The following is a 16,318-nucleotide window of genomic DNA, read 5'->3' as shown; positions in this document are numbered from 1 at the left end:
AACTGCTCGCAGAATTGATTTGACCGCCGTAACATGTTTCTTGATTTCTGATATTTGAAGGGTTGTATTTAACCTATTATACTCATAGGCTGGCAAGACTGCTGATAATATTGGGTTGAGTTGTGTGTGTGGGTTTGCACATGTGTGTGTGTGTGTGTGTGTGTGTGTGTGTGTGTGCATTGGTGCAGCGAGGTGGTAGAGGTAGGACGCAGTATCTGGGGTGGCAGAATTGAATTCATAATGATGAGCAGTGCTGCCACTGTGCTGACGGCCAAAGACCACCTCAGACAGCTTAAATATCACCGCTAATTAACGTGGAGAGGTGGGCTGTCACGCGCGTGATGGATGTTGGGCGGGGGGGGTGGGGGGGGTTGGGGGGGGGCGGTGAGAAGGCACAGCAGCGCTCTAGGCCAGCCGACCGTTCCTTTATTAATCAAAAGCCTCAGATGAAACGGCACTCCCACACCTCGGGAGTGAGGAGATAGCGGGAATCCATTGTTGTGGAGATGGTTTCAATCATCCTCCTGACCCTGAGAGGTATTTGATCAGAGGGGGGGGGGGAGGGGGGAGAGGGGGAGGTGGGGGGGGGGGGGTGGGGGAGGTGTGGGGGGGTGGGGGAGGGGAGGAGAATCCAAACACCTCGTGGGGGGACAGGGGGGCTTAGCTGACAAGGGCTTTTGTTTTTGTAAACCTTCCATTTTTACAGTCAGCTGAGATTTAGTAGCCACAGGGGGAATCCGTGGTTGGATGTCCTGTTGGTTTCTGCATTCACAGACAGCAGCGCTGCGTCCCCTTGCCCCCCCCCCCCCCCCCCCCCCCCCCCCCACCCCCCGCCCCCCGCACTCCTGATGAAGGGTGGGAGACACTGGAGAAGTCAGTGTCCCCCACCCCCTCTCCCTCGCCCTCTCTGCCTCTCCTTCTCTCTCTCTTGGATTCAGGTTCAAAGACGTGGAAGTATTGGCATGGAAAAAATACGTTGTCACAACACGTTGTGTTGTCACAGCACAAAAAAAGTATATATATATAGGTAGGTATATGTATGTTTCTCTCTCCCTCTCTCTCTCTGTCTCTCGCTCTCCCCTATAGGTATATGTATGATTCTCTCTCCCTCTCTCTCTCTCTCTGTCTCTCCTCCCGGACCTCCCTCTCCCCTGCCCAGATTTGGAGGCGGGAGGGGACTCCAGCCCCCCCTTCTATGCATGAAGATGGAGTGGTCTCCCCCCTCTGATCTGCGCCCCATCTCCCTCACTTAAGGCGCCCCAGCGTTAAGTGCTGCGGGGCGCTGGGTCCTGTAAATCAGGCTGGAGAGGGAGAGGATGGGTCCCGTGGGGGCGCGGCGCACACTCCCAGCACCCTGCAGGCTGAGCTCATCCCGACACTTTAATTAAAGAACTGGTCAATAGTGAGCGAAAAGAGGAGATGCTAAGGGTGTAATGCGTTGTCTGTACAGGCGGATGTGTCGATACACACGGAGCTGGATTATAAGGGGGTGGGGGGGGGCGTTGCATTCATTGTGTTGTAGGTCCACTTTTTCTTCAAAATATCTGGAGAGATGGTCACGTTTTCTGTACAAAAAAGCATTGGTTGATTTTACATCTGTCAACGTAGAAGGCAGTGTGCTCTGATCTCAACAAAGGTGTAAATGTGAAAAGGTTATTAATTAATATTTTTTTTTATTTGAATAGCGCTTCACTGCACACCCAAAGCACTTTACACTGCTTTGTGTGTGTTTGTGTGTGGGAGGATATCACACCTCATCCACTATCAGCATATAGCCCACACACCTGGGGGTGTACGGCTGCATGGGCCCAGACGCTCACCACACACAAGGCTAGTAGGCCAACTACTAGTAGTAGAACATCAATAGTTTCATGGTGGTAAGTACTGTACTGGAAGTATATTGCATTCCTTTACCTTAGCAATTGTTACAGTTGGTTTTGTTTGCAGTTCAAAAAGTATGCGGTTGTCAACTAAAGATAGACAAATGTATGAAGCCAGTAGCCATACCTCCCCCTTGTGGTAAGATGTATAAGAGCTAAGTTAAGACACAAAAAAAACAATATATAATACCAATATATAAACTAAATAACCTGTAACCTCATTGGTAATGTATTTGAACAATTTAGCGTTAATGAAATAAAATCAAACATGCTCTTGCGATCACTGATGACGGAGACATGTTCTGGAGGGCCATCTGGTGGAACAACGAGCAAATGACACATAGCCGGCTTCTCGGTCTACTTTACCGCCAGAAAGGTTCACCGCGCACCACACTCAGTGCAACAGGAACTTTACAAGTTCCGGTGTAAATATTGTACTGATATAACTTTTAATTGGAACATTACAAGCCACCAAAGAAAACATGTTTGTAATAGTTGGGGAACAAGAGGGTGCTTAAAATGTACACATTTATTCAAGTTTGATGCCCTGATTTACATTGTCTTTCTATGTTCAAAATGGATTTTAGCTGAAATGTGAAACGACAAAGATGACAAATAACATTTATTTTAGAAAAAAAAAATGTTTTTCCTTCCCCCCTACTCTTTACAAAATCATTGAAATTATGTTATTTAAGGGAATCAAAAAACACATAAAAGAAAATAAACAGATAAACCATGACTACACTAAAAAGGGTATTGGGGGGCGAGTGGCAGCTCCTAATACAATTTATAATATATATTAACTTCATACGCAGTAAAAAAGAAAAAAACTTTGCCTTAAAGTTTCACATCATCTAATAGCACGAAAGCAATGAAACTACCTACCATAAAAAATGTCTGTAGTTCTATTAACTGTTAAGTCGTGTTTTGACCACCACATTTTGAGCGTCTGTAAGAATCCAGTTTGTACAGATCTGTTGTCGCCGTGGCGCTGAAAAGATTGGCACATGGCGTTGAGTCGATGGTGACGTACTCATGATCTACTCATCTTCACTGAAGAGGCCAGAGGCTGCAGTACACCACAGAACACGCCAGTCTATAAACCTTTTGGCTCACAGTCCAAACAGATAAGACACACAAGGATATTGGAAGTTTCTTTAAATAAATCATGTGTGGGAAAAAAATTACAATACAATAAAAACCCAGAGATTTGGATGGCCGGTCTATCTCAATGAAAATATATTTTCCATCTGTCTATAATATTTGTGTTTGAAAACATCTAGACAAGTCGGGTACCATTCAAGAGGCCCTGCTACGGGTAATCAAGTTCTCTGTATCTCAGATAAATCACTAACATGTTGACCCAGCTTTTTGTGTTGAAACAGGGAGGGCCTGGTCCTCTGACAGCACATCATAGCAATGAAACGATTCAAACAGGGAAGACGTATCGATGAGATGATTCTAGGGGGGTTTCAATGTTATTACACAAGTCCTCCTTGCTGAACAAAAACAGAATCATATACACGTTAGGACTTTTGCTGGGACATCCCTAGATGTAGATAATCGTACTTGTCTCAGTAAATAGTTTACCAAAACTCCAACCAGAAGTTTTCTTGTGAACTGTGCTCCGTAACAGTTATATCATTCGTCGTCGGTACAGAAAATGCTGGCGAGAAATGTGAGAATATTAATATTATGCCAAAGTTGGTTAACCAAGTCCAATTAAGGCCAAATGGTTAATATGGAAAAACAATATTATGAACGAATATTAATATTATCGTCTAGTAAACTGTGACTTTTTTTTGGAGCTCCGATGGGGTTACACTGGTAATTGTTCATTTTAATAGCATTTTCTCTGCTAGGTCAAAGGCAAGCCTGCATAGTAAGAGTGAAGTTATAGTGAGTTGAATACAAGACTTGTATCCGTAATGAAAGATTGATTTAACTTAGGTTTATATTCAAACTGGATGTAAGATAGCCAGCTTGATCCTAGAACACAAACCCCCCTCTTGCAGAAACTGAAAAGTTAACCCTTTTTGTTGCAAGAGGAAAGAAGTACATCTACTGGTTAGATATGATTACTACTGCCCAAAGGCAGTACAGTTAAGGACACAATTCATCCAAGCAGCTCTAACTATCAGGGAGGTAAATGAATCACAATTAGCAGGAGGAAAAGACTGTCCAACACCACCTTTTATAAACAAAGTCTTGTCTCGGGTGTCTGGCACATGTGGCGATGCACCGAGTTCAGTAGTGTGTCTGATAGGATCTACCTGGTGGTGGTACCACTAAAACAGGAACAAAAAGATAAAATGGAACTAAAAGGAAGAAAAAAAAAAAGATCTTGTCCACAGCACATGTAGTAAAATATAGTCTTCCCTTGCATCCTGGCACAGGCCTTACTCTGTGTGCGTTGTTTGATTATTGCCATAGTGACGTTAACCAAGACCGACTGACCCTGTATTAGTCATATACCATGAGAGTAGGTATTCCCCGCCCCTCCCCCCCCCCACCCCACCCCCCGCCCACCACAAAAATAAAAAATAAAAAAAGACAAGTTGAGAACAATGTACACCCAGCGCTTAGCTGGTGAGAGCAATCCAGGGCCGGTTCGGTCGCTGTGGGCCAAACCAGCGTGAGACTGTAGCACCACCTAGCTCCATGGTCTGGTGTTGCTGAGCAGTGGACCGCTACACTACCATCCACAGGGCTGGTCTCTCCATCCTCTCCCTTCCCCTCCTCCCTTCAGCTGGGGGGGGGCAGGGATCAGACAGTCAGGCGGTTGTTGGAGGGCTGTAGGGGGCTCCAGGTGGCCGTGTGGCTGGGAGGGTCCTGGGGATAGGCGGACGCTCGGCTGTCACAGCACGCCTGGATCTCCTCCTTGCTGACGCCGCCCGCCGTGCACAGGCGCCGGTGCCGTAGGAGCCGGTCTGTCCGTGAGAAGTTCTGGACACAGACGGACAGACGGAGAGACAAGAGGGGCCGCCGTCAGCCATACAATCCATCGCAGGGTTTAAAAATAGTGTTTAGGGTTAACCAGTTACGTGTAGTTACGTCTGAATCGTTATGCTTGCCCTTGAAGAGATGGTCAGCGGAGACCTAACCAGAATCTGGGCGCCATAAATTACACTTCTGCTGTTTCATGTCTTGCCTCATGAGTTTGTGACATTTTACTGTATCGTCATAATTGGCTGTAGTCAAGATGATTTTAAATCAATAATTTGACGTGATGTGGTGAGCCACGGACTACAATGTTGTGTATGTGTGTGCACGTCTGGTTTTCTTCTGTGTGCAGCGGCATGACGAGCCGACCCTCTCACCTGATGGCACCGGTCACACTGGTATGGTTTCTCTCCGCTGTGAACACGCTTATGTCTGTCCAGGTGGTAGCGCTGGATGAACCGCATCTCACACGAGTCGCATGCATACGGCTTCTCCCCTGGGAACAGAAAGGAAAAGAGAAAGGGTTTCTTTTGTGAATTCAAACAGCTACTTTAGCAATCGGGACTTTGGCTTTCTCAAACTCTTTTACTTACTTTTCTACCTTAAGTGATTTCTTTTTCACATAATTTAAATTGATCGTATTCATTGTGTATAGCTATTATGCATTACATTTACACTTTTAACTATAAAAATGTATATATTCCCATTGCCAGTGTAAATTTCCCGTCTTTGATCCATAAAGTACATTTGAGCTCAGAGGGACTCACCTGTGTGTGTGAGCATGTGCCTCTTGAGGTGGTAGCTGCTCCGGTACGCCCCGTAGCAGTGGTCACAGATGAAGTTCTTCTGCACCTTCAGCGAGTCGTCCTCCATGACCATTGGCGGCATGATGGGCTACCAAAGGACCACACGTTCATTACTGATCTGACCCGACGTCAGCACACCGATTAAAGCCCTAAAGTCAGTCAGCGTAGGGGTCCTTACCTCCATCTTCTCCTTCATTTTGTTGGGGATCCCTGATTTTTTATGCTTTTTCTTGGGCTGCATATTCTGGTTTGCCTGGATGCTCTTTTCATCCATCATTCTTGATGCGTGATAATCACCATCCTTTCTGATCAACTTTGAGGAAACAAAAGACAATATGGATTTGATTTATGATCATGAACAGTGAATTTGAAATGAGGCTGTTGTTTTTTCGGTTGTTTTAGATATTCACACTCATGTTAATTAATATGGCCTTTACTTCTTCGTAAATGAGAGCTATAGCTATATATTTATGTACACACACGCCTATTTTTCCTTGGGATTAATCCAGAATATGTTTATGTTGTTCAGTAATGCAAAATATTATAATGTCTAGAGGCCAGCTTTGCGTATGAATGTTTAACAATGAGACAGCCTGTCCACTGACCAACTGACTGTTCTTTGCAGTTTCTCTCACCAGTGGCGGGCAGCTTCCATTGGAGGGATGGCCCATGTGGCCGTGATGTAGCTGGTGGCCGTGGTGGTGAGGCTGATGCCCGTGGCTGTGATGGGAATGGTGACTCTCAGGGTTGTCCCGCTGGCCCTGGCCTAGCGATGACATCATCTTCTTCTGACCTGGAATGCCGTTGGCCTGCATCAGTGCCATGCTGGACAGCACTGCCTCACAGCCCAGAAGTCCAGCCTAGCAGCGCAAACAAGTGAGGACTAGGTTATCATAACAGAGAGCAGAATCCCCATGAACACGGTAGGCTAGGGGAATGTGTGAATATGCAGACGTCACAGGTGTAGAAACACAGACAAAAACAATGTGCTTTTATGAGGCTTTCTTACACTGACCCATTTCATATGATCTCGAACGGAAGTATTGGAATGGTGTGTCATCTTGGCAGTTTGAATGTGTGTGGGGAGTAGGGGATAGGGGGACAGAGAGGACGTCACTCAGGGTGAGGGGAGACGGAAGACACCGCACCCACCAAAATCATCAGGGGCACAAGCCTGCAAGTAGAGGTACGACAAACAGGAAGGCTATGAATTTACACGTCTGGTCAAATCAGGACCTGGAATGCCAGGCCAATCAATTAAGATTCAACCAATAGACTGATTTGGATATGAGCAGAATTAAGACTCATTTAGGATAGGGTTTTGACAGGCGTTAACAGGGCCCCAATGGTTTGGTGCATGCCAAGTGTCTCACAAGAAGGACGGGAAAATAAATCACAACATAAAAATGAAAACCGATGTTGAGAGCAGACATACAGATGATACAAAGCAATGTGCTTCTGAACACACTCAACTCCTGAGACAAGCAATCACACTAGCCCAGTATAAAGAATAACACGCCAAAACACTTAGAGAAAGTGTTTTTGTGTTTTGAAGTGAAGCATAAATAACTTCAGCCCAAGACACTTCATATTTTAGGCAATACCTCAAATAACTTACCTCAAATCACATTTAAATCCGATGGGGTTTCGAAGAGACCTTGCGTATATGTATTGTATTTTTCAACAAAGCAATGCCAATTGCAAGACAAACTATTTAATAAATGTATTTACGCATCAAACTTGGCTTCAAATATAAGTTTATTGTTTAATAATGTAATCAGCCTTGATTTGTCTATTTAACCCTGTTCGCCTTCCCAATTGTAACACGCAGAAATTAGGGCATGGGGATGCGAGCTGTGGGCTATTTACCTTTAACGCGCATGGCGCTATGTTTTCAATGGGTCGATCATTTCTAGGTTTACAGTAGGATACTTTGTGGGCCCCATAGTTGTGTGATGCTTAAACGAATCGTTCAAGCTACAAATGTTTGAAACAATTTTCAAACAGTTGTGAAATGGGAGGTGAAATGTGTCTGGCTTCCCAGTGTTGGAGTTGTACAATGTTATTGGTAACGTTCACCTTACGGTTCTCTACTCCGTTTCTAGTTAATGAATCTTAAGGACGTGGTGCATTCAACATGCGACCAGGAGGGTCAAACGCGTTCATAATTTTCAACCACGATATATCTCTTTTATGCCGCCGTAATTCAGCATTAACACAGCGACCAGGCGAGTCATCAACCATCAGCAGAAAACGATCGGGACGCGTTTATATGTTCGACTTCCACGCCGAGCAAAGTGACCCACGGCACACGATGAGGGTTAATACTGGGGGGAAAATGTTGACCAAGATTGAAAAGGCTAGCTAGCCTGCTAAGCTAAAGCTGTGCCACAACTCTGAGCCTGCGAACCCCCAACCCCCCGCAGCCCCCCATCCCCCCAGCCCCCGCCAGACAACACAACAGCGAGGCAGGGCGTGCAGTTTGAGCGCCGACTACGAATAACAGTACTCTCAGGACGGATACGGGCTAGAATTGAACCAAACTCGGACCACAATGAGATGCAAAATGGATCGTGTACACAACACCGCAAGTAAATCCCGCTTACCTTTGGATCTTAAGAGTTTCTGAGATCAATTTATCTTGTCGCACTTCCAATTTTTCCTCAGTTTACAAACACTGACAGGAAACGCTACCGGAAGTGCTCCCGCAGGGAAGACACGATTGGTCGGGTTCGTGGTCATGTGACGTAGCCAGAGTGACTCATTTCGGCGGCCATTGTTGTGAGGTAATAAGCGTCCCTCGGTCCCGTGGAGCGTCAAGAAGACGTCCACTTAATTGCGCTGACAGGCCTGTATTTAAGAGGAACAACAGGTTGGGATGAATAACATCACTTGCTACATTTCCAAATCCATCGTTACATTTAGCAATGCCGTTATTGTATCGAGGTTGGCGACCAATACAAGAGAAAGCGTAAAATCAGTAACTGATACGCTTGCGTGGTCGCCATCTTGAGGCGGTAATCGTCTGCTGCTTAGGTGCCTGTTTGGAACTTAAAGTTGGTAAACAAAATAATAAAATGCCACAAACATGTGCAGCATTTGGGTGCTCCACCCGCAGGAATGACACAAGTAAGGGTCGTGGTATAACCTTTCACAAGTAAGTGGGCATTTTGGTTTGTGTACTTAAAAAAGAAAAATGTTTTTACATCCTACTACTGCACCAATACATCTGAATCAATTCATAGAAGGCCTTTTGTGCAAACTTACCTGACAATTAAACACAGTCACAAATTGTACTACTCATTCAGCCGTAATGGATGCATGCATATATTTATCACAGGTTTCCCAAGGATCCAGTCAGAAGAAAGGCCTGGGCTAAAAGCATGAGGCGGAAGGACTTCCAGCCTAACGACACAACAGTACTCTGCAGCAGCCACTTCACTACAGACGATTTTGACCGAACTGGACAAACTATTCGCTTGAAGGATTGTGTCAGTCCTTCGGTATTTACATCCACCCCAGAACATCTGAAAAAAGTGTGTATGTGTTTTATACTTAAAGCTGCTGCGTTGTCTTTCTGAAAAGATGCACCATTTAGGCTGCATCAAGGAGCCATAGTCTATTTTCAGAATAAACCTGGAATGGGAAATGACCTGACGTGGGACTTGTTGGCTATGTCTTGTTTATTTGAAAATGTTTTGCGTATTTGTTCATTCTCCTTTTTTATTAATCTAAGGTGCCTCATAAAGCCAGACTGACCAGGACCTCCATGAAAGCTGCTGAAGAGAGTGTTGTTGTTCCAGTAGTGGCTTCTACACGCACCACTACATCAACCGCTGTAAAGTGTATCCCGGTAAATATTGCAATATATAACAGCATCAGTGTTTCCCACAGACCAGGTAGCAATGTGTGGAGGATTTGTTGACGGGGGGGCGCGATTACGGGCTGGTAAAAATAAAATCAAGTAAAAATAAATAAGAAAAGCGGAATCAATTTGTTGCGCTCGTTGTTCAATCTGTGGCGCAGCGCCACACATTGGCCTATGTGTGGGAAACACTGAGCATTGTGTTGCAGAATCACGTCGACAAGAAGGGAAAGGTATTGTAAAATGTGCTATTTTACAGGATCATCACTATGCACTTGACCGCATTCAAGTAAAATCCAAAGTCATCAAGGCTCAAAAGAGGATAGATGAACTGGAAAAGCAGCTTAGAAATGCGAAGGATCGCGAGAGAAGGTTGAAACTCACCGTGAAGTCGCTGATTTCAAGCCAGATCGAGTAGAGGGCCCCTTTGACTCCATCATGGCATCGGGTAAGACTTAAACGTTGCATACACAACTGTCTAACATTGTGATCATTTGTTCACATCACTACATATTTCTTCATCTGTACATTTCAGGTTGAATGGCATCTTGGTCTGTCTGTCGTCTGGTGAGATCAGTCCTCAGGGTTCTTCAGGAAACGGCAGACTGGCGATGGTACAGCACCTACATGTACAATACACACCTGGAGGACCCTAGCGCGTCTCAGTGTAATCTCATCAGGCAGACATCGTAACGCTCCATCAATATGAAGACCTCATGCGGCCAATGCTCCCTCCCTTCGGAGGAGTGAGGGGTATGACGGGGTTTAACGTCTAGAAGGTGAATTAAGATGCAGTCAATGTGTGGTCGAATAGATGGGGGGGGGCGGTTCTGCATCAGCAGCCCATCAGTGCAGTTTATCCATTGGTCCGTAAATAGGTCGGGCTTTGGTCTGACAAACATTTGAAGGATATTCAATCTTTGGGACAATATTGAGGAACCATTGCTTCATGAGATGAAACGGGTTTATTGGTAATTTTCATTACAAAGAGTAACTTTTGGAATTGATCTTCTTGTGAGGAATGGAAGGTCCAATACAGTAGATGCTGTGTCCAAAACATATTTCCTTTGGGACATTAAAGTACATATTTATTTTATTTTATTATTACGTGATTTTTTTTATAGACACTCTGTTGGTGTCAATTTTTTTCTTTCATTTTTAGTAGAATTTGTCTAGTCATGAACTGGCAGACAGTGTTCAGTGATGTACAGCTTTAAAGTTGATTTGGCAATTTACCTAAACGTAATGGTAAATGTATAATAACTGGGCAATAGAGGTGAGATATGATTCAGTTCAATATGCTGGATGACTCCGAAATAATAAATGGGGACTTCTGACATGCTTCCACCATTCCCAGCTGTAGCATTCATAAATATCTCTTGTTCATGTCCAGGACCTTTTCAGGCATACTTTATTGAAAGAATAAAAAAATATGCATATCAGTTTATGAAAAGAAAATAATGAACAAAGTTCTGTGTTTACAAGGTCAGAATTATAAATAGAACTGCAGTGTTGCAATTACACACCTGTGATTGATAAGCATGATGGATTCCCTGAATCAATCAAGGAAGAGTTGTCCTGATTGGTCGGAATGGAGCTGGAAGCGGGTAACCCAAACAGATATTTCAGAGCACTTCCATCACTTACAGCTGATGGATGGCATTTCACCTTTTTGTTTACTGAAACCATAGCCCCAAAATCGGACCTAGAGCACTTTTTTTTAATAATTAGTTAATTTGTAAAGTAAGTTTTGGCCATCCACAAGTGTATGCTTTCTTATTTCATGATGTCGAAAGCAGTTACGCTTGTAGAAAACCGAATAGAAAATATATATTTTTCTTCAGCTCCTTAAAGCTCACCCCAAAATATCAATGTTACCATTTGCATGGACCATTATGCATCAACAACAAGCATAAGATAAATGACACAACAATACAAAATATAGGCTTTGTATGAAAATAAAAATTCTAATTGAAAGTAGTATAGAATATTGCGTTGTATACAATTACTAATAAGAGTTGTGCTTTGTTTTTGCCATACATTTCAAAGATGTATTTAACGTTCACGAGGAGGCATCTTTTATGTTGGATCAAATGAGGGAATTAAACATTTTGAGAGCACGTGATGATAATCTACAAATCTGATGATTAAGACATAATGGTAGTAAGGTGTGCATGTAAACATAATGACAGGCATAGTGCTGGACTTAGCTGCTCTCCAGTAGAGAATCTAACATCTCAGGGTTAAGGTCCAAATCCTCATGGCTGAGGAGGGAATGCAGCTTGGCTGCTGAGGCATCTTTGTTTTTACGAGAACGCCAACTTTTCAACATGCAAAATGCTCGCATCTTTTGGGTCTTATTTTCTGCTTCAATCTCATCCAATTTCTCACTGCTGATTTCCAGCACCAGTATTCCAACCTCCTTCCAGTTACGTGACATTGCACCAGCCACCTTCATCAGCTGTTTCTGTGTCACTATTTCAGAGCCTGTGCATGAAAACGGGGAAGAAGACAGTGGTCAGTGGGAAATATGGGTATTAATATTGACAGGACATGAACATGAGTGCAATCACCCACCACTCGTGCGTGGTTGATTTGTAGATCTTGACTGTTCTGCTGAATCTTCAGCGGTCCTCTTAGATGCTCCTTCTATAACATAAATAGATTACACTCAACAACAGTACATATGTATGACAACATACATGGAACAACACATATAAACATTTGTACCTGTAGATAGATTGAGGTCCATGTCTGGGTTCACCAGGATGGACAGACTTGGGAAGCTCTCTTGAAAGGTATCTTCCTTCAGCAGTTGCAGCAGTCCGTGAGAGGCCTTAGGCCCTCCATCGTATACAAGATCCAGTAGAGTGGTCACCTTCTCCGTTGAAATCTGCTGGGCTCTGACCCTCTCGTACCCATTTTTTGTCACAAGCTTGCGAGAGAATGCATGCTGCAGAACTAATTCAGGATCAGCACTCAAGATGTCAATCAACTTTGGTTTCAAGGACCTCAGCAGCTGATGGTTTGTTTCTGATTCTTTATCCATGCCTGATTGTTACACTGGCATCTGAAATGTAGGAACGTAAAATGTTTTACCTTGTTGGTAGCAATTTAAAACACATTTACTCAAATAAATGAGAGGGCAGAACAACATGGTCATAAGAATCTTATGACCATCTTATGATAAGATGCGCTCTAAAATGGGTGGCCACTTAAAGCACGTAGCATTCGTTATTCATTATTCATTCGTAAAAGCAAGTGGAGACTAACTATGTGCCTCATCTTCATTCAAATTAAGTTGAGTTGCGTTTTAATACAGGATTTTTTTGAGCGCTGCTTTTACCAATGTTGTTGATCCAGGGGGAAATAACGTATCCTCTTGAAGTTTCAGTTTCGAACCAGGGCGGGGTATGCTCTTCTTCGCGGCAGACACTGAGACGTCTACTGCCATATAGTGGAGAAATTGGTTAATAGTTGAGTTCCACATTGTGCAACTGTGACACCTTGTGGCATTATTTATATATAAAAAAAACCCGATTGTTAAAAGACTAGATATTAAGCGACGAAAATGTTTCCACTAATAAATATGTCTGAAGCAAAGAAAACAAATTTGCTCTTTAACAATTAATAATGCAAATAACTTTACATGTGCAATATAAATACTTAAGTAATGAAGGATAAGATTTAATTAAAGAGGACAAAATTTTAGCATATGTAAATATAATTGAAAGCATAATCGTGTTACGTATGGCAATGTTCGTTTTTTCTGCTATTTGATTCTCTGTTATTACAAAGTTATATTACCAATTCAAGCCTAGAGGCACTAGGCCTATGATATTTTTTTTGTGTTGTTATGCAATGTCTACCAAGAAATAAGATAAAATAATATTTATGTTTCCAGAACATTCATTGATGAGATGATATCTAACCCTTCAACAACATTGAATGCTGTTCCTGGTTCTGCGGTGAGCGAGATGCTACACATCCTAAACCGGAGACAAACCTTCCTCACGACAGTCAATTCAACGTTGAGTCATTTAAACAGCTCATCTGTATACATTAACCCATGTCAACCAAGGCTGGTGAAAACTATACTGTAAACACCAGAATAAATATTTGATCATTTGGTTTGAGTTCAAAAAGAGCCATTGCATGCATACTAAATAGCAGATCTCCCTGTGTGTGTGTGTGTGTGTGTGTGTGTGTGTGTGTGTGTGTGTGTGTGTGTGTGTGTGTGTGTGTGTGTGTGTGTGTGTGTGTGTGTGTGTGTGTGTGTGTGTGTGTGTGTGTGTGTGAGTGAGAGAGTGTGCATGTGAGTGTGCATGTGGGCATGCACACACATTACAAACATTACATTCACACTACAAAACATTCACACAAGTGGTTTGCCTCAGGGAAGGGTTACCTTATCAAAGACTGCTCTCACAACATGGCGGACATGGCCTGTTTACACTGATGGGAAATTACAAATCAATGCCTTTTGTAGGATGGATATTTGCTTTGAGTGAAAGGAAAAGCCTCTTGAGTCTTTATCTGCAAACAGTAGACGCTCTGAGGCACTGTGTATTCTGTCTCTGACTATAACTATAACTATCTCTCTCTCTCTCTCTCTCTCTGTCTCTCTCTCTCTCTCTCTCTCTCTCTCTCTCTCTCTCTCTCTCTCTCTCTCTCTCTCTCTCTCTCTCTCCCTCCCCCCCCTCTCTCTCTCTGTCTCAATCTCTGGCTGTCTCTTTCCCTCTCTCTATCTATTTCACCCTTTCTTTGTCTTTAATGTATGCTATTGCTTTGCCATTAAAACCAATAGAAGAGCCATGAGACGTATGTTGTACACCTTATTTTAATAAAAACTGAACCATCAAATAAAGGTTGTACTCTGAGTAAGGCACACTGATTACCTATAACGATTATGTTCAGCATCATACTATCCAGACTTGCATTATGCTCTAGGAATGAATCAAGTCGCTCAATCGAACTAACGTGTTTACATGCATCTATTATTTGAATGATTGCCTTAATCTTATTAAGATCTGTTAATTAGTGTGCAAACATAATGAGTGCATCAGACTAGTCTCGGTGGTCCTGGGGGAGCCAGCCGGTCCTGGGAGTGTTGGAGTGTATGATTTATTTATTGTTTAGGCTTTTTAACCACATACCTTTAGACGCACTTGGGAAATTTGGATCTTGGAACTGAACTGTGTGTGTGTGTGTGTGTGTGTGTGTGTGTGTGTGTGTGTGTGAGCACCTGTTTCTCTGCCAGTGTTTGTCTATGATTTGACAGCTGTGGAAAGATTTACATTTACAAGCATTTGTCACCCTAAACTACCAAATGGGGTGAATACAAGTGGGTGTTTGTGTGTGTATGTGTGTGTTTTCGTGTGTGACAATGTATCATTATATATTATATACAGTATATATATATATATATATATATATATATATATATATACTGTATATATACACACATCATTTCATGTAATTGATATTGGTTTAGTTTAGTTTTGTATCGCCAGTCTCTCTTGGTTGAGCATGAATGGACATCGGCAGGCACCTTTGAAAGGCCTGAGTGACTCTGACATTCGTTTGTTTAGCATCCATTATATATGAAAGAACGTAACTGAGGAGTGGTAATGGGACCCAGAGAGAGAGAGAGAGAGAGAGAGAGAGAGAGAGAGAGAGAGAGAGAGAGAGAGAGAGAGAGAGAGAGAGAGAGAGAGAGAGAGAGAGAGAGAGAGAGAGAGAGAGAGAGAGAGAGAGAGAGAGAGAGAGAGCGACAGCGAGTGAGTTGTGAGATATAGAGGGAGAGAAAAGAGACTATATGGGGTTAAAGAGTAGTAGAGTAGTACAGTAGAGTGAAAGACAGATTGAGAGAGAGAGAGAGAGAGAGAGCATAGAGATAGAGAGACGTATGGAAGACAGAGCAGAGGGGGGGGGGACCCGTAGGGTGAATGCACCTGGTTGGTAACGGGGAGGGCAGGGAGGTCAGCCACCGGCTGTAGCTTATCAGCCTGGCAGAGCACGCCTGCTCCAGGGTGTCTCCACTGTGTATCTGGGTTCTGTGTGGTGTGTGGCTGGGGTTTTGTGAATGTATCAAGCGGAAATGCCAAGGGTTATTAACTGTAGGACATGTCTACTTTTGAGGACAGTTTCTTCATCTATTTTCACATGTATCATCACATGTTTATGATGTTAATCAGAGGATGTTACCCAGACCAACGGGAAATTTAAGGTGACATTGTACATTTGTTAAATTTATGTACATTTCTTTGTGGAACTTTATGCCCTGATAATAAATTTTAAAAATAAAAATAAATATTTTTATGGATTGATTTCTATTTGATCCATATAAAAGGATGCAAACACGACAGTATGGTGTGTGGGGGATGGATGCAAGGTGTGGTGGTGGAGCAGTCGTGGCATACAGCGTGAAGTCACAGAGGGGGCAGCAGAGAAGGCACGAGGTCAGGGGAAGATGGACAACATGGTTGCCAAGAGAGAGGACTGTAGAGTAGCTGTAGGTTACTGCAGAGAATACCCATATCCCAGCCAGGCATCATCCTCCTCTTCATCATCATCATCCTCAACCTCATCATCATCATGTCATCAACACGAGGGTTAGGTGTCATCTGATGTCAGGATTTGATAACCACTAGCATAGGATGAAGTCATCAAACTATTTGCTGTACTGGGAGAGAGAGAAAGAGGGTGAACTGGTCAGAGGCCATTGTGTCCGTTGTTGCTGAAGTTGGCCTCTAGAGGGAGTTGTTGTCATGCATAAGTCAGTCTGATTTGCTGGCTCTCACGAAACAATAACTCGCCATAAT

General features: G+C 43.3%; 3 protein-coding genes across 6 annotated transcripts; 1 reads left to right on the top strand and 2 right to left on the bottom strand.

Moving 5' to 3' along the window:
- Positions 1–4,448: 4,448 nt before the first annotated feature.
- Positions 4,449–8,305, bottom strand: znf740b (zinc finger protein 740b). 3 transcript variants are annotated; one of them, XM_084479156.1, is made up of 7 exons: positions 8,236–8,305; positions 6,639–6,803; positions 6,265–6,489; positions 5,808–5,942; positions 5,591–5,717; positions 5,201–5,319; positions 4,449–4,826 (listed from the first exon to the last, which is right to left on the bottom strand). In XM_084479156.1, exons 2-7 carry the CDS (start codon positions 6,687–6,689, stop codon positions 4,647–4,649), a joined length of 837 nt encoding a protein of 278 aa, XP_084335282.1. In that variant the 5' UTR covers positions 6,690–6,803; positions 8,236–8,305; the 3' UTR covers positions 4,449–4,646. The 3 variants fall into 3 exon arrangements, with proteins under 3 accessions (XP_084335282.1, XP_084335283.1, XP_084335284.1); XM_084479157.1 differs by having other exon boundaries at positions 6,645–6,803; positions 8,236–8,304; XM_084479158.1 differs by lacking the exon at positions 6,639–6,803 and having other exon boundaries at positions 8,236–8,304.
- Positions 8,306–8,661: 356 nt separating this feature from the next.
- On the top strand, positions 8,662–13,494 carry LOC311359856 (THAP domain-containing protein 2-like). Of its 2 annotated transcripts, XR_014638306.1 has the most exons (6): positions 8,662–8,786; positions 8,970–9,165; positions 9,366–9,482; positions 9,754–9,942; positions 10,030–10,108; positions 13,399–13,494. XR_014638306.1 is itself a non-coding variant. In XM_084479884.1 (5 exons), the coding sequence occupies exons 1-4, from the start codon at positions 8,707–8,709 to the stop codon at positions 9,910–9,912; spliced, it is 552 nt and encodes a 183-aa protein (XP_084336010.1). In that variant the 5' UTR covers positions 8,662–8,706; the 3' UTR covers positions 9,913–9,942; positions 10,030–10,630. The 2 variants fall into 2 exon arrangements, 1 of the variants encoding a protein (XP_084336010.1); XM_084479884.1 differs by lacking the exon at positions 13,399–13,494 and having other exon boundaries at positions 10,030–10,630.
- LOC311359855 (uncharacterized protein) lies at positions 10,814–12,909 on the bottom strand. Its single transcript, XM_084479883.1, has 4 exons — positions 12,841–12,909; positions 12,225–12,564; positions 12,072–12,143; positions 10,814–11,981 (listed from the first exon to the last, which is right to left on the bottom strand). The coding sequence occupies exons 2-4, from the start codon at positions 12,541–12,543 to the stop codon at positions 11,701–11,703; spliced, it is 672 nt and encodes a 223-aa protein (XP_084336009.1). The 5' UTR covers positions 12,544–12,564; positions 12,841–12,909; the 3' UTR covers positions 10,814–11,700.
- Positions 13,495–16,318: the final 2,824 nt, after the last annotated feature.

This window comes from Micromesistius poutassou (genome assembly GCF_964030765.1).
Source record: "Micromesistius poutassou genome assembly, chromosome: 15".
Lineage (NCBI taxonomy): Eukaryota > Metazoa > Chordata > Actinopteri > Gadiformes > Gadidae > Micromesistius > Micromesistius poutassou.
The sequence above is the reverse complement of the archived record's forward strand: the minus strand, read 5'-3'. Positions and strand labels throughout refer to the sequence as shown.

Coding starts and splice junctions, on each gene's coding strand:
- znf740b (XM_084479156.1), bottom strand. CDS start 6,689: ATGACACACCATTCCAATACTTCCGTTCGAGATCATATGAAATGGGTC. Junction 6,490..6,638: donor ATCATATGAAATGGGTCAGT/GTAAGAAAGCCT, acceptor TTGCGCTGCTAG/GCTGGACTTCTGGGCTGTGA. Junction 4,827..5,200: donor AGTGTGACCGGTGCCATCAG/GTGAGAGGGTCG, acceptor GTCTGTGTCCAG/AACTTCTCACGGACAGACCG.
- LOC311359856 (XM_084479884.1), top strand. CDS start 8,707: ATGCCACAAACATGTGCAGCATTTGGGTGCTCCACCCGCAGGAATGAC. Junction 8,787..8,969: donor CGTGGTATAACCTTTCACAA/GTAAGTGGGCAT, acceptor TATTTATCACAG/GTTTCCCAAGGATCCAGTCA. Junction 9,483..9,753: donor CCGCTGTAAAGTGTATCCCG/GTAAATATTGCA, acceptor GCTATTTTACAG/GATCATCACTATGCACTTGA.
- LOC311359855 (XM_084479883.1), bottom strand. CDS start 12,543: ATGGATAAAGAATCAGAAACAAACCATCAGCTGCTGAGGTCCTTGAAA. Junction 12,144..12,224: donor GGACCTCAATCTATCTACAG/GTACAAATGTTT, acceptor TTTATGTTATAG/AAGGAGCATCTAAGAGGACC. Junction 11,982..12,071: donor AAATCAACCACGCACGAGTG/GTGGGTGATTGC, acceptor TTTCATGCACAG/GCTCTGAAATAGTGACACAG.